General features: G+C 40.3%; 1 protein-coding gene across 5 annotated transcripts in view; it reads right to left on the bottom strand.

Annotated features, from left to right (window-relative positions):
* The window catches only part of LOC106531859 (CMP-N-acetylneuraminate-beta-galactosamide-alpha-2,3-sialyltransferase 1), a 98,346-nt gene that overhangs the window by 41,602 nt on the left and 40,511 nt on the right, over positions 1-16,233 (bottom strand). For 2 of the 5 annotated variants that reach the window (XM_014027798.1, XM_014027799.1), the window contains exon 2: positions 6,794-8,084. The exons of 2 other annotated variants lie outside the window; for them this stretch is intronic. In XM_014027798.1, coding sequence (XP_013883252.1) covers positions 7,107-7,967 — 861 coding nt within the window. In that variant the 5' untranslated portion in view covers positions 7,968-8,084 and the 3' untranslated portion in view covers positions 6,794-7,106. Of the gene's footprint in view, positions 1-6,793; positions 8,085-15,560; positions 15,722-16,233 lie in introns of those variants that run through there. One more of the 5 variants, XM_014027794.1, reaches the window with a different exon arrangement.

The raw sequence follows: 16,233 nt of genomic DNA, 5'->3' as shown, positions 1-16,233 counted from the left end.
GTTTTCGTCTCTACTTTTTGCAGATGATGTGGTTCTGTTCAAGCCATGACCTTCAGTGTGCGGTGGGGTGGTTAGTTTGAGTGTGAAGTGACTCAATTATCCATGGTAGCCATCTTAAAATGGGTTGACCCCTGAGGGTAATTAGTTGTAGATCTGCATACAATAATTACTTACTGAGAATTTGAACAAAATTTGTCCAGTGGTTCATATTTTAATCACTAAATACAGACGCAGCAAAAACATTATCGCCCTCTGATAATAATACTGGTCAAAATCTTACCTTCATTTCACTGTAAAATAAATCTTGTATGTTAGAGTGGCTGTCAGAGTGGATATAAAATGGTGAAAAGAAGCATATAAAGTGGGCGGAGCTAAGAACAAGTGCCTTGTTTTTGTACTCAAAAAGCACAAACAACTAAAGCTACACAAGTGAAACTTGGCAGATTTTAAACTACTTGGAGCATTTTTGATCAATCTGAGCCTTTCTTTGGTTTCAACACTAGACAACAGGAGCAACAAATGCTTTTCTGATGCAATCACTGAAAAAACTTGAATAATTTGACACTATATTTAAATAATTTTTACTCTAAAAGTTTGTTAAAATATTCTAAATCAATTCATAACATTGATTTACAGTTGATGTACATTGTTGTTTATCACCTCCATATTTAGAAATCCTGCCATTTTTTTCATTCATCCCAACTTGTAAAAACATTCACTTTTAATTTCAACATCCTTCCATTCCTTGATGGAGTCAACCTAACAATATCTGCTGTGATAAGGTTTTCTTTAGAAGTCCAAGCAACAAAGCAGCAGAACCCCCGTTGAGTTTGTTCTAATTCCTCGTCTTCATGCTGTTTTTACTTCTTAAAGGTTTTATTCTAGGAAAGAAAGGAAAGGTAGAATCTGAGAACATGAAATTTAATGACATGGTCCCAATTTTCAGCAACTAGTTATGCTCTGAAACTAGAAATAATTAAAATGCTGTGGCTTTGGTCATTCATTTTCCATTTTCCTAATTATCTTCTGACTGGCTTTATCTACATCTGAATATCATTTTTTTGTTCCCCTCCTTCCACCCCAATTGTACTTTCAACCAGTTTCAAAACAACTACTGGGTCCTACCAATATTTTTTGGTGGAAAACAAGTGAAGCAGCTTTATTGTAATTTTTTAAAGTTGTCTCTTTAAAGTGTTAAGGCTGTGTTTGATCTCACTAAATAAGATATAAAACACTAATTTAATGAGAGAATACGATTTTATAAGTTCATAGTTTTTGAGTTTTTACAAACTGTATCACAAGCTCTTTTACATTTCACTTTTATAAACTCAATCAACTGTAATTTGATATAAACTCTGGATTAATTTTTTTTACATTACTTTATCCATCCATCCATCCATCCATTTTCTGTACACGCTTCTTCCTTTTCAGGGTCGCGTGGGTCACTGGTGCCCATATCCAGCAGTCACAGTGCAAGGGGCGGGGTACACCCTGGACAGGTTGCAAGTCCATCACAGGGCCACACATGGAGACAAACGAGACAAACAACCATTCAATCTCTCACTCACACCTATGGACAATTTAGAGTTATCAATTAACCTAACAGTCATGTTTTTGGTCGGTGGGAGGAAGCCGGATTACCCGGAGAGAACCCACGCATGCACGGAGAGAACATGCAAACTCTACCCAGAAAGGTCCCCGGACCGGGATTTGAACCGGTGACCTTCTTGCTGAGAGGCATCAGCTCTACCAACTGAGCCACCGTGCCGCTTTATCTTATTTTCTAAAACAAGGACTTGTGGCCACATTTGAGTTTTTCCTGCTTTCCAGACAAAATGATACAAGAACGCCTTTTCTTTGTTTAGTTTCACACAAATGTTATGATTCCTTTCAAGTTTTAATGGTTTTATCCTGGCAGACCTTTGTAAATTGCATGGATCACTCATAAAACCAAGTTAATGGATTAGAAATTATGTTGACATTTACTTCAGTGCCTTTTATGGTGTGTAAAGGTACTAAAAGCTCTTAATACCACTACAGCAAATGAGACAGAGTTTACACAGCAGTCTATATTAAATGCTTCCCCACAATAAAGTGCGCAGTAAACGTTTATGGATGTTTTATTACAACTTTTCAATGAAAATCCACTTTTACACCGACCATTTTTCTTTGAGCTAAGACAGAAAGTTCGATAAACAGATATTTATTAACTTGCTTATTTCTCTAAAGAGAAACTTAAATTCAAAGTTGGCTCTGACTAAAAAAGCAGCTGTCCCTATTATTAAGCTGTGTGATGACTACTGCTTTATCTTGAGTCATCCTTAATAAAGTAGGGGAGAACGGGGTTGGTTGTTACAGTTGCTAAATCTTTTCTCCTAGAAAGCGCTGTTACAAAATTTTGCGTGAGTTTCCAAAATAGTTGTCACAGACTATCTACGTTTTTATTTTAGCAGTGTGACATCTTTCGATGAGATGCGAGGGCTTATTGTGTTTTTCACATCAAAATGAAACTTTTGAGTATTTTTTGATCATTTTGAATTGCCTTTAAACAATGGATTTAGAGTAAAACACTTATTGGCATTTGAAAGTTAAAAGGCAGAGCTATAGTTAGAATGTTTTTTTTCTTTGCTAGACTATAACATGTGCTTGCTAGCACAACTGCTAGCAAAAAAAATTCCTGATGGGGTTGGTTGTCACATGACCAGCTATGACCAGACACCACCTGACGTGATGCTCAGGGCAGTCTGCGCCGTGAAACAGCTGCACAAATCTATCTGAAGTACAGCTAAGGACTTTAATATCAGTCACCAAACACTGGCAAGATACAAACAAGAAGTCCATCAGAGGTTTCTGGGGATGAAATTGGCCCATTGGTGCCTGTGAGAAACACTAGGACAGCCTCTTTACATCTGTCAGAACTATGATGCAGACAATGACTGAATAAAATGGATAGGCCCTATTCTGTTTACATGCAAACAACTTGAATCTGTTTTTTACTCTAATTTTTGACAAGTCCTATCAGTTTATGGCAAATAAGATGTTGTTACCTACTGTATATAAAATGGTTTTTATCAACTAAGATATTAAATTAAACATTGTAAATTTAAAAATATATTAAAATTAATATTTATTTTTAAAAGCCTTTTTCTAAATTTTTTCTCATTGAAATATAACTGGGACAACCAACCCCGTTGTGTGGAACAACCAACCCCATTGGTTGGTTGTTCCACACATGCACAAGTCATGTTTAGTAGTGCATATATTTTTAAATAAATCCTCCTGAGAAGGATATTTTTCTTCTGTTTCAAAAAGACACTTTGGGGTTCCATTACACATTGAAATTAGATTGACTAAACATAGCATTTTTTTTATTTAGATGAAAGTAAAAAGTGTGACAACCAACCCCGTTCTCCCCTACCATTTAATAAATTCTGTCTACTCCAGAGGTTCTCAAACATGTCATGATGAGTACCACGTTACAAAATTTTCCATGCACTGTCCCACCAGTGTTGTATAAAGTACCACAAAGTGATACTTGAGTAAAAGTACCTTATCAAAAAAATGCTTTGGTAAAAGTCAAAGTCTCCTTTAGGAATATTACTTGAGTAAGTCTATCTGATATTTTTCGTACTTAAGTATTAAAAGTAAAAGTACTGATTTTAAATGAGCAGTAAGATTTTATGTAATGACATTGATTAGGAGGTGACCTCCCTTCAAAAAATGTAGAAATGACTATATTGTATTAAAATAAGTAATTTATGTTAAATTTAGCCTAGCTGTTTCAGTTTATACAGTATATTAAGAGTGCCCAAAACATTTCCCCAAAATAAAAATCTATCTGAGGGCTGCGGCAAAATACACTAATATAGTTCATGAAATACAAATACTTCTTAAGTACAGTCCTTTTATTTTAATGATTCTGTCCTGCTGGAGTGTGACATGATTTGTTTGTGTACAAACTGATACGGTATCAGAGTTTTATATATTTATGCTTCTCATTCAACCACAATTAAATTCACTCTATCTAGGAGGCACAATTTATATGGATAGTATATCCAAATATCCATATACTGTATATATATGGATAGTATACATGGATAGTATTTATTTTTCACAATAAGCAAAAATGAAATAAAAGTAACAACTTTCTACTTCTTGCCTTTTTAAAAATGTAAGAAGTAGAAGTAAAAAAGTACGCTGAAAAATAATTACTCAAGTACAGATACCCAAAAATTCTACTTAAGTACAGTAACAAAGTGTTTGTACTTAGTTACTTTACAACTGTGTACCACCATTATGACAAACACTAAAAAAGGTAGTAACATGCTCACAAAACTAACTCTTTCAAGTAGGGATGGATGGATGGATGGATGGATGGATGGATGGATGGATAGATGGATGGATCCCAGGGGGGAGTTTGAGATATCCAGTAGAATTTGCTCATTGCACAATATTAATAGGAATAAATAAAAAGTAGTCAAAGATACAGTATATCTATATGGCACGCTGACGGAGGTTGGGGTGCCATGCACCAGTGCCACCAGGCCCTCTGACCACCATCAACAGGCAAGGAGGGTGAAGTGCCTTGCCCAGGGACACAATATCCGGTGTAAAGCAATGTCACACGTTTTTTTTTTTTTTCTGTACAGGGAGGAGTTGAACAGTCTGATGGCTGGGGGATAAAAAACTTTCTGAATCTGTCCGGGGAGCAGGACTGAGACAGCAGTCTACCGCTGAAGGAGCTCCTCTCCTTTATGATGGAGTTGTGCAGAGGATAGTCCACATCGTCCATGATGGATAGCAGCTTACTGAGGGACCTCTTCTATGCCACTGATGTAAGGGACTCCAGTTCTGTTCTCAGAACCAGCTCTCCTCACCAGACTGCCAAGTCGCCTTGCATCTATCTTCTTAATGCAGCTTCCCCAACACACAACAGCACAGAAGAGTACACAGGCTACCACAGACTGGTACATCAGTAGGTGTTTTCGCCAGATCCTAAAGGACCCAGACCTGCTCAGGAGAATCTGCTATCGTCCAGCTGTATGGCCAGTCCTGACCACCTCGGCCACCAATAGAGATCGGAGGCAGGGAAGGTCCAGACCATCTAAAGTCCACTAACATTGCCTTTAATTTAATTGTGTTCAGCTGCAGATGGTTGTATATACACCACACCTCTAATGCTACGTTCACACCGAACGCATTTTGAGCGGCCAAAAAGCGCAAAACGACTCTCGTTGGACGCACTATTTTCAGACCGAAGAACGCACCAGTGTTCAGACCAGAACTAGCAGCGGCAGCAGCGAGGTGTGGGAGGAGCGTGTCCTCGGCGGGTGAAATAAAGATAAAATAAAATAAAATGGCTTTGATTTATTTACTAAAAAGCAAGCGAATGTTGCGCACAGCAGATAATCAACTCACCAGATGATTTAGAGGCAATTTGTTTGGTTAGTTTCATCACTCCAGAAGCTGCCAGCTGAAGGACTTTTTTTTTTGGTCCAGAGCAGCTGATCCACATCGGTGCTGATATATCCTGTTAGAAAATCCAACTTCACATGGTTGATTTCAGGTAAAGATCTCCAGTCCGTCTGTTTCGGTTTTCAGTGGGAGACGCGTCGAGCGGCGAAAAGTTCAGATATTTGAACTCTGGCGGCGGCATGCGCGGAAAACGCTCTGCGCCCCTTCCAACTTCCTTGCGCGCCGCCCAAAATGTACGTGATGCGACGCAGACCCCTAGAGGCGCCTCCACCATAGACTTTGCATGTGAATCGGCCGCTTCTGTCGCTCAAAACGCGTTCGGTGTGAACGTAGCGTAAGTCCCTAACCAGGCTCCTGTCCTCCTCCCATCCATCCAGTACACACCCCACAATTGCAGTGTTGTCTGAGAACTTCTGCATGTGTTTGTTTCTCAATAGCAGTGGTTGAAGGCACTGGAGAAGTCAAAAAACACAACCCTTACAGCACCATTTCCCTTAAGAGTGGGCCGCACCATCTCCCGGTTTGTGCAGCTTGCAGCATCATTTGGTTTCAGGCAATGCCTTTTCCAAAGGATTTTAATGTCGGATAGTGCATTACTTGTGAGTCTTTAAATTGGCCAGGGATTTGATATTTGTAACTCTCTTGTTTAAACACAGACACTTTGCTGTTTGTGCAGGCAAGAGGAAATGTAACACTGCAGGCTCTGAGATGATGGCAGAATATGTGGAGGGAGGATGAACATCTCCTGGTCCTGAGCATAAAGGTTATGGAGAAGCAGGAGAAAGAGATGATTAGAGTTAGAAATGAGCGCTATTTTGAGTCTCAGGCGGCCGCTCATTTGACAGAGAGGTCAGCAGTATGGGAGGCTGAGAGGTAGCCTTCTATGAGGAGGACAGGAGGAAGTCAATGTTGTATTTGAGTTGTTAAAGAATACTCAAAATGCCTTCCCCCCATTAAGTTAAGACTTTAAAGACTAGTTTTCTTAGGAATTTGTGTGTTTTTGTTATATCTTGACTAACTTATATTTTGCATAATAAAGTAGCTATGCTGTTTATTTTTGTAGTTGACTTCAATCAGCAAAATAATTATCAGTATATGTTCAATTTACACATTCCTAGACATAAAATGGGCAGTAACTGCTAGTTAACTTAATAAGAAATTAATTTTTGTGTTGTTTTTTACATGTTTGAGCAACATCTTGGTATGATTATTAATTACCGACAAAAAATACTTTCCCAGTACATTATTCCACTATTCTTTTTTCACAAAAATCAACTGCTGACTCACTCCTACGCATAAAAAATGAAGTCACTGCAGGTTCATTTGATAAGAAAATTATTTAATTGCTGTTTCAATATCAGTCGACATAACTGTAGCAAAGTGAGTATTCATGACATCATACTACATTCCTAATCTCCCATTTTACACTTTATGTACAAGCAATGTATTTTTCACCATGCAGACTTTGTTGAACAAGAGAACTTTATCAGAAATCACCAACACAACTTTTCAGAATAGATGGGATAAATTTTTTTAAGTGTTGAACAGGAGTTGTAGAACAACATCTCTGACAGTTTGGCCATCCTCTTGATTGGGAGCATCGGCTTCCACTAGCTCAGTTTCATCACTGGTCACTCCCACGAAGGGTCGAATGTCTCACCACGGCTTTCACACAAGTTGTGAAGAGCACAGCACGTCAGCGCCATGCTTTTTGCATGTGAAATGTCACACTCGTTTTTCTTTGACAGGCATTGCCACCTCCCCTTGAGCCGTCCAAATGCATGATCCACCATGATCCTTACTTGATGGGCTTTTTCATTGAACATTTGCTTTTTGGATGTCAGCTGTTCGTTGACTGAGTACGGTTTGAGGAGCCAGTCTTTCAGTGGATATACTGGGTCACCCACGATGTAATAACCCACAGTGACATCACCAATGACCCTGGTGTGATCTGGGAAAAGGTTTCCCTGGCTTGGTAGCTCCCACAGGTTGGACAGCCTAAGCACCTGGTCGTCATGAAGGCTCCCTGGCAGTTCAGCGAAGACGTTCCAAAACTGGCCCCTCCCATCCACAACGCCTTGCAAAAAGATGTAATGCCAGCCCTTGGAATTCAAAAAGTCGGTGGAACACTGTTGGGGTGCCCTGATTGGTATGTGTAACCCATAAATTGCACCCACGCAGTTTGGGAGACTCCAACGATTTTCGAAATAGGATGCCATCTCCCTGTATCTCCCTTCATTTGTAAGATTTGTTAACTCTGGTACGAGTAAATCCTGTGCAGCTGTACAGAAGTCCTGCACACACCTGTACACAGTGGTGACGCTGACTCCAAACTGATGTCCAATGCTCCTGAACTCACAGCCTGTGGCAAGCTTCCATAGTGCAATTGCTACTCTTTTTTTGAGAGGGACACACAGTTGGAAACTTGTGTCATTACGCTCCATGGCCGGACGCAACCTGTCGCACAGGTAGAGCAGTGTTTCCTCCGACATACGGAAATTTTGTACCCACTGAATCGTAGTGAAGGTGGGAACAACAACATCCCACCACTGGTTGGTTCGGTCAAAAGCCAAATGTCCAGGATGGCACAAACTCTGAAGAAGCAGGGACTGCAAAAACAAACACAGAGAGTTATTGTTTCATCCATTTACATGAATTGTCAAGAATTATTGTAGGCTACAGGCTGGTAGCTGTCTAGGTCAATCAAAGGTTAAAGTAAAAAAAAAGAAAAAAAAAAACAACTGGACTGTCTATTCTGAAGCTATCTGAAGTCCAATCTTTATAGACCTGTCTGAGAGGACTCGTAGTTCTTAATGCTGAGTTATAGTCACGCTTTGGACCACGCACAAAATGCCCGCACTGAGCCGTGTGGTGTCTGAAATGATACGTGCAGCGAAGTGCTGTTCTTCCCTGACCAACAGGTGGCAGTACACTGTCAAACCAGCATATAGGTTGTAAAGAACAGGTGTAGAAGAAGACATGTTTGACGTCACACGTCAGAAAAAATGGCTGCTCAGTCGCAAGAAGAACTGTTGTCTTTAGAGGAGCAAATTATAATAGAGCAACAGATCTGTTTCCTGCTTTTATTGAGACGACGCCGACACAAGGAGATTACATGTTCATTCATTACATTGCCTTAGATGTGCTGATGGTGAATATAACATGCTTGTGAAGCCAATGTGGTGTGTGGACGAAGAAATGCACTTCAGTTACTTCCGCATGTCTCCACGCCGGTTTCATGACCTGCTGCATTGCATTTCACCATTCATACAACGTGGAAGGAACCACAGCAGCCCAGTGATTTTACCCGAGCATTTGGCTGTTGCATAACAAATCTTAGCTTCAGGTAGCAGCCATACAAGTGTAGCAGCCAGCTACAAATTGAGTTCAACTACGGTTTCCCTCATAGTCTCTGAGGTTTGCCAAGCTAACTGGAAGGCCCTGAAAATGTACTTTGTTTCTATGCCAAAAGCTCAAGAGTAGGCAGACATAGCATATTTTCTCTGCTAATTTCAGCTTTAATTATGGGTCTTTCAGCCATTTTAATCTACTGTATTTAAACTTATTACAGCTGCATTCTGCTATATTTAACTATTAGCTGCAATTTTGCCTAATGTTCATCTGTTTATCTAATCAGCCGTTATTAGCTTTTGTGAGCTAAATTCACATTTTGGTAGTTATTTCAGCTATCTTCCTACTCTTTTTTTGTGCCAACTCCTCAAACTGTGCCTGAAGTCAACCTACTTCATGTACGGGGGGCAATATTATAGGCAGAAACATGGGTGTGCCATGGGATCCCCAGTTTCTCCTATTGTTGCAAACCTGTACATGGAGGAAGTGGAAAAGACAGACTTGATGTCCTTTTCAGGGGTGCCACCGAGCCATTGGTTCAGATATGTTGACGACACCTGGGTTAAAATTAAAGCCCAGGAAGTCCAACATTTCACTGATCACATCAACTCTGTGGATGAATATATTAAGTTCACACGAGAGGATGTAAAAAATTGGCAGGTTGGCGTTCCTGGATTGCGATGTCTCGGTTTCGGATGGAGGACGGTTGGAAACTGACATATATCGTAAGCCCACCCACACAGACCAATATTTGCGTTTTGACTCCCACCACCCACTGGGACACAAGTTAGGAGTGATCAGGACTCTGTACCACAGAGCAGACAGTGTCCCTACAAACCCAGGAGCCAGGCAGAAAGAGAAATCACACACACGACAGGCCCTGGAGCAGTGTGGTTATCCTGACTGGGCTTTCCTGAAAGCAGACAGGAAACACAGACAGGACTCCATGCAACCTTCAGGTGAAAATGAAGACCCCAAACCCAGACCCAAACCAGTGGTTATTCCGTATGTTGCGGGTGTTTCGGAGAAACTGAGACGTTTATTTTCTAAACATGATGTCCCAGTGGCTTTCAAACCCCAAAACACATTACGGCAAAGGCTGGTTCACCCCAAAGATCCGGTTCCCCGGCACAAACAGAGCAATGTTGTATATGCTGTTAAGTGCCAGGAGGACTGCGACCAGTTATACATCGGGGAAGCAAAGCAGCCACTGTTCAAAAGAATGTCCCAACACAGACGAGCTACATCTAATGGCCAGAACTCTGCAGTTTTCACTCATTTACAGGCCAGCGGTCACTCTTTCAGAGATGAGGATGTTCTCATTCTTGATAGAGAGGAACGTTGGTTTGAGAGAGGAGTAAAAGAAGCCATTTTTTGTGAAGAAAGACCGTCCATCATTAAACCGAGGTGGAGGTCTCCGTTTTCAGTTGTCCCCCTCCTACAGTGCGGCTATTGCCAGTATCACTCCACCCCTGTTAACAATAGGTGTTAATTAGGTGTCAACAATAGCCATGTGATGTGAGTATCAGTCACATGGAAGCAGTGCTTAAAAGCCTGAATTTTGCCTGAAACTTTCAGACGGAAGAAGTCTCTTGGAGGAGAGACGAAACGTTTCATTAGAGAAGAACCCGTCCAGAAGACCTATACAATTTATTTCTTTTTTTTAACCACATTTACCTCTTTCTCCATATTGGTGTCCGTTTTTCTGTGCTTCACAAACTGAGAGAGCCACCCCAGCTCCAGGAGGATGGTGGGCACTGGTTTGTTTCCTCCGGGATCACCACTTCTGCTGACCTTCTTGCCTGTCACAAACCAGTTGCAAATATTTTTTCATGTTCCATGAGGAGGCCTACTAATTAAGCACTCCTTAGCTTAATTAGTAGGCCACCTCAGTAAGCCACCAAGGTCCGCAAAGGCCTACTAATTAGGTACTCCTTAGGTTCAGCTGTGTTGTACAAGGGCAGCTCCTAAAACATGCAGGACACCGGCCCTCGAGGACTGACTTTGGACAGCACTGGTCTAACTAATCAGAGAACATTGCCGTTAACATGCTAGCAACTTAGCATTGGCTTACCCGCCTGCATCGCCTCCTTTCATCCTCTGTATCAGACTGCCCATGAGACTGAGGAGAAGACTGCAGATGAAGATAAGACTGCTGCATGACTTCATGCATTCTCCTGGACATAGCTATGAGCTCCTCTTCTCGTTGTTCCCTTGCAGCACGCAGACATTGTAGCTGCCCAAGAAGCTGTTGTCGACAGCGCCTGTGCTGGGCCATGTGTTTCTCCATCAAGATTCTCCTTTTCCTTCTGTGGTGAATGTACAGCAGGACGATCACCAGCAGCTTGAATGTCTCCATGTTGCTTGTTGACTGTTGCAGACAAAACTGACACTGTTGCGTTGCGCACAATGACCTCTAAGGGTACCACGCACTTTTGATAGATGATACCGCCTACTTTGTAATCACAAAACCATCCACAGAAAGGAGAAACAAATAACAGGGGCAAAAAATCTACATTTGAGAAGAACCGGTTAGACAAGAACCAAGTGGAGCCACGCATAACAATGGCTTTGGTATGCAGTGAAGGTTGGGGGACTGAGGGTGTTGACGACGCTGGTGATGATGGTAGTCGATGTGAGGGTGGGAGATGATCAGCCATTGGTGGTTGTGATGAGGTGATAACAACTGTAGGAAGAGAGGGGGATCAGGCTGCAGAGGCAGGACAATCAAACCTTTTGTATAAGGTGTTAAACTGGTCTACACAACCATCTGCTTTTCAAATTGTTTTCCTGCAGTTTCCCTTCCACAGAGTTGTAAAGTGACTAAGTACAAATACTTTTTACTGTACTTAGGTAGAAATTTTAGTTATCTGTACTTTAATTGAGTAACAATTTTTCAGTCTACTTTTTACTTCTACTCCTTACATTTTTACACAATTATCTGTACTTTCTACTCCTTACATTTGTTAAAAATGTAAGAAGTAGAAAGTCATTCCTCCTTTTTTCAGACTTGTTATTTAAAAAATAATATCCTCATAAACCGCACCTGGATAAAGTGAATTTAATTGTGGTTAGATAAGACGTATTACCATTCTGACACCATACACAATCCATCACAGCTGCATGCCTTTAAAAAATGTTTTCTTGAGAGATCACCTCCCAATAAATGTATTTTGGAAAATCTAACCACACACATTTACTCAATATTTTTACTTTTGGTACTTAAGTACATTTCATATCAGAAATTTACTTTCAAGTACAAAATAAATCAAAACTTTTACTCACTTAATATTCTTAGGGGAGACTAACTTTTACTAAAGTAATTTTATGACAAGGTGCTTTGAGGTACTTTATGCAACACTGCTCTTCCCTTGAAGAGACTCCTTGGCCTCCTTAAGCTGAATCTTAAAGGGGACTTATTATGCAAAATTCACTTTTTAAAGTTTTTTTTACTCAACTTTGGGTATGTTCTTGTTAAAAAAACATAGGACCAAAAAAATGCACCCAGGGGCATATTTACTGGAAGTAAATGTATTTTTAATGTGTATTAACGACAAGTTTTATACTTCCGTTATTTTGTGATGTCACAAGCCGTACGACAACCCACCTGAACCTGCGTTCAGCCCCTTACCTAGCAACCCCCGGGTGAAGCTCCACCTCCTCAGTATAAAAAGCCGTCACGGTTGTTGTTGTGCAATGAGCAGCTCATTTCACAACAAGCCTCCAATAGGGCAATGGGTAGAGTGTTGGACCAGAGAGTGGGAGACCAGGGTTTGAGACCAGCATGGACACTAATTAAAATTTTTTTGTTCATTACGAACACATTTTCTCATTTACCTCTATTGTTTAGCTTATTAAAGCCTTGTTAAAGCCTATTTGTTCGAGTTTCTGAGGTATTTTGACCACTGCTGCTCCCTGCTCTGGTAACAGCATGCAGAGTGAGCGCAGAGCAGAGGAGGGAGAAAAAAAGAAGCTGGGACCACGACTCTGACTCTGGGTCTCATATGGTTGTACAACGGAGCTTCTGCTATTATTAGCCATGCTAACGTAAATGCTGGCTTTGGAGGGCGGAGTTAATGTCAACAGATTTTTGGAGGGCGTTACCAACAGAGCTCATTAACATAAACAGCTCTTCTGAACGGAAGTCAGAGCAGGCAGAACTAGAAAATGGGAAATTTTATTATCTGAGAATTATTTTGTGCATTAAATTGAATGAACATGGTCTGGATAGCCCACAGTCATACATAAAAATTTCTAGGACCCATAATTGGTCTCCTTTAAGTTCCCCTGCATCATATATGATGAACCAAATATAAACTGATTAAAAAAAGGATAAAAATCACTGGTGCTGCTTTGGTTTTCACTAGCTCGTTGTTTAAATATTGTCCATTCCATTTTTCATTTGGATTCAATATCATTTGCCACATATTGTTTTGTTTGTCTCTATTTGTTAGCTTAAGCAATACAGCAATGTTTAACTTTTGGGAGGCTGTGGCAGAGTGGTTAGGAGAGTCGTCCTGAAAGTCGCTGGTTCGATCCCCCGTCCTGCTGTCTCAGTTGTTGTGTCCTTGGGCAAGACTCTTCACCCCTAATGCCTCTGATGTGTGTCCCATCAGTGTATGAATGTGATTAGCATTGATTAGTCTCCATAGGTTATTGTACGTTAGCTTTGTAGAGACCTAATAGAGTGCTGTGTGAATGGGTAGGACACAGATTGTAGTGTGAAGTGCTTTGTGTGTCCTGGATGGATAGAAAAGCGCTATATAAGTACAGTCCATTTACAATTAACTATGTTGTTATTTTTTTTATAAAATGTTGCTACCAAAATGTCTTTGAAGTACCTCTAGAGGGATCCTGAGTACCAAACTTTTGGAAGGGCACTTTCTGTGTACTTCTGGTATCCTTCTCAAGCCTGTATTAAAGCTGAGTAGTGTCAGGGTAAAACCTGTCCAAAATTAAACATGCAGATCTGCTCTAGCAGATCATATAACCCCCTTATCAGACAGGTCAGGGCTCAGGTTAACAATGACTGCCTTTGGCATTGTTGACCTGCAGAGTGGTGATGAAAACACCAAATAATCTGGTGTGCTACACCCTGATAAGGGAGTAGAGGAAACACAAAGAAGAGGGATTCTGAGTTCTTCAACTGGTACCTGTATCTCACATCTAAAAAATATTTACTGCAACCAAAATACACTATTTCATTCCAAGCAGAAAGTGTTGGTGTATAATTTGTTTTTCATCAGAAATTGCAATGGCAACAAAAGATTAATGGTTGTTTAACAACAGGATGTTTCAATGCTTCTACATCAGAACACTTAATGAATGGGAGTCTATAATCATCACACATCTTCTAGATCTGGTTGTATCAATTCCTTTTATTTTACTTTTACAATTTACTGTGAAAAATTAATCCCCCTCAGGTATTCTTTAAATAGAAAACTCTTCACAGAGGCTAATGTGAATATCAGGCTGCACAGCCAGGAAGAGTATAAATAAGTGATAAGAAATGGTTATTTTCTATTTCAATCACACTCATGGTGAATAAAACCATAAAGGTCTTTCCATGCCTTTTAAAGGCAATAGGTGCAATCAAATGAACACATTGTTATTTGTGGATATTAAGAGGAAATCAGGGGTGGATGCAAAAGATCACAGAATATAATCTTAATACCAGCAGCAGTATGATTTAAGCTGATTACTATCTGTTTTAAGATGGATTAAACCAATCTGAGATGTAAAAACTTTTCTACAGTGAGTTGATTAACCAAGTGATTTCTTGCTCCATCTTTTTCGTTCTGAATTTTTCTCTAAAGTTCGGCTTTGACTGCAGCATTTCTAGGACTGGCTTTACAGATGAATTTAGCTGTTTGATCAATGGAAATAAAAACCTACACAGTTTGAAACTGCATGGGTTCCGGTTAAAACCTCCAATTGTAAGAAAGAGATGAAGTCCCTCACGCTTTGAACCACCGTGGGCGAGTCCAGCAGCACGGTGAATCAAAGGTGAAAGAAAACACCAGCAACAAATTAATCCCTTGACTCACAGGATGAAAGTTTCAGAATCCAATCTGAACTTGCACCTGAGTTGTTTTCCCAGAAAAAAACAACATCTACAAACGAAGTTTCTACCCTGACCACATCAACTGGATTTATATCAGAAAATGCAAGAATACTTGTTTTCCTGGGCTTAACCAAAGTAACAAAAATAAAACTTTAAAAAAAAACAGATTCTACATTGACAATGCATGAATAATTACTTTTTTTTAAGGATATCAGACATGGGTTGTCTGAAATGTCAGAAATGTGGAAATTTCACAATTCATGGCTGCATCTTTATGCAGAGGTTACCGATTGCACACAATATGATAGTGAACAGTTATTAGTTGACAGGAAAAACTACAGCCGACTGTCAGTTAAAAAGCAAAGAAGAAAAGGTCTCTGTGTTGACAACAATAAAGAAGAAGTGTGACATTACGTAGCTTTAGAATGGGTTCACACCCATGTTCCCTAGTACCAACTGACCTGTTTCCATCAACGTTTTTTAATGCGCATTTTGAAGTATTGCGTCAGAAAAGGTGAATGGAAAAGGCATGATTTGAAATAACTTCCTTTAATTCGCAAAAAAGTTGATATGTTGAGGTGGTTTTTGAGTTTTTCGAAAATGAGTTAATGCGCAAAAGGAGACATGGAAACACATTTGCCGAATACGTTTTGACGTAGTGAACATTTACCTCACATGGTTGAACAGCTGTTCTCGCTGTCTGAACGGTACCATCCATCCACACAAGGACTGGAAACAGAGACACGTTTGGCCGAGGCTGAATCAATGATTACCGCTTAAAGGCACACCCGTGGTCAGGCTTCTAGCTAGAGGGTCGTCTTTTGTACATCCTCAGGGCACCGTGCCGATCTTCAGGTTCGCCAAGGTTTAACCGACCTTTCTCTGGATGAGACGGCAGCTTTCATTCTCAAAGCACACTAGAAAGGCCTACTCGTCAATCAGAATTAGGGTGGATCTTGGCAAAACTTTGATGAATGAACCACAACTTTATGAAGTCAGAAGAAGACAACGAATAATTTGAGATGGGTGTCATGATTTGTTGTTTTTCACCTTGGTTTTCCTTGTGTTTCTATGTTCCCCAGTGTGTCTCTGTCCAGCTGTCCCTCATTTGTTTGATTAGTCACCCTCGTGTTTCTCACCAGGTGTTCTCAGTTTGTCCATTAGCTGTCAGTGTATTTAAGTTCTGTCTTGTCTCAGTCTGTTGTCAGATCCTAGTTTGCTGTATGTGCTCATGTCATGCCTTGTCATGTCATGTCATGTCATGTCATGTCATGTCATGTCATGACATGTCATGTCATGTCATGCCTTGTCAAGTTTTTGTATTTCCAGGTCAAGTTTTTGTA

The sequence above is a fragment of the Austrofundulus limnaeus genome, unplaced genomic scaffold, assembly GCF_001266775.1.
Source record: "Austrofundulus limnaeus strain Quisiro unplaced genomic scaffold, Austrofundulus_limnaeus-1.0 Scaffold683, whole genome shotgun sequence".
In the NCBI taxonomy this organism is placed as follows: Eukaryota; Metazoa; Chordata; class Actinopteri; order Cyprinodontiformes; family Rivulidae; genus Austrofundulus; species Austrofundulus limnaeus.
Note: the sequence above shows the minus strand (reverse complement) of the source record. Positions and strands in the feature narration are given on the sequence as shown.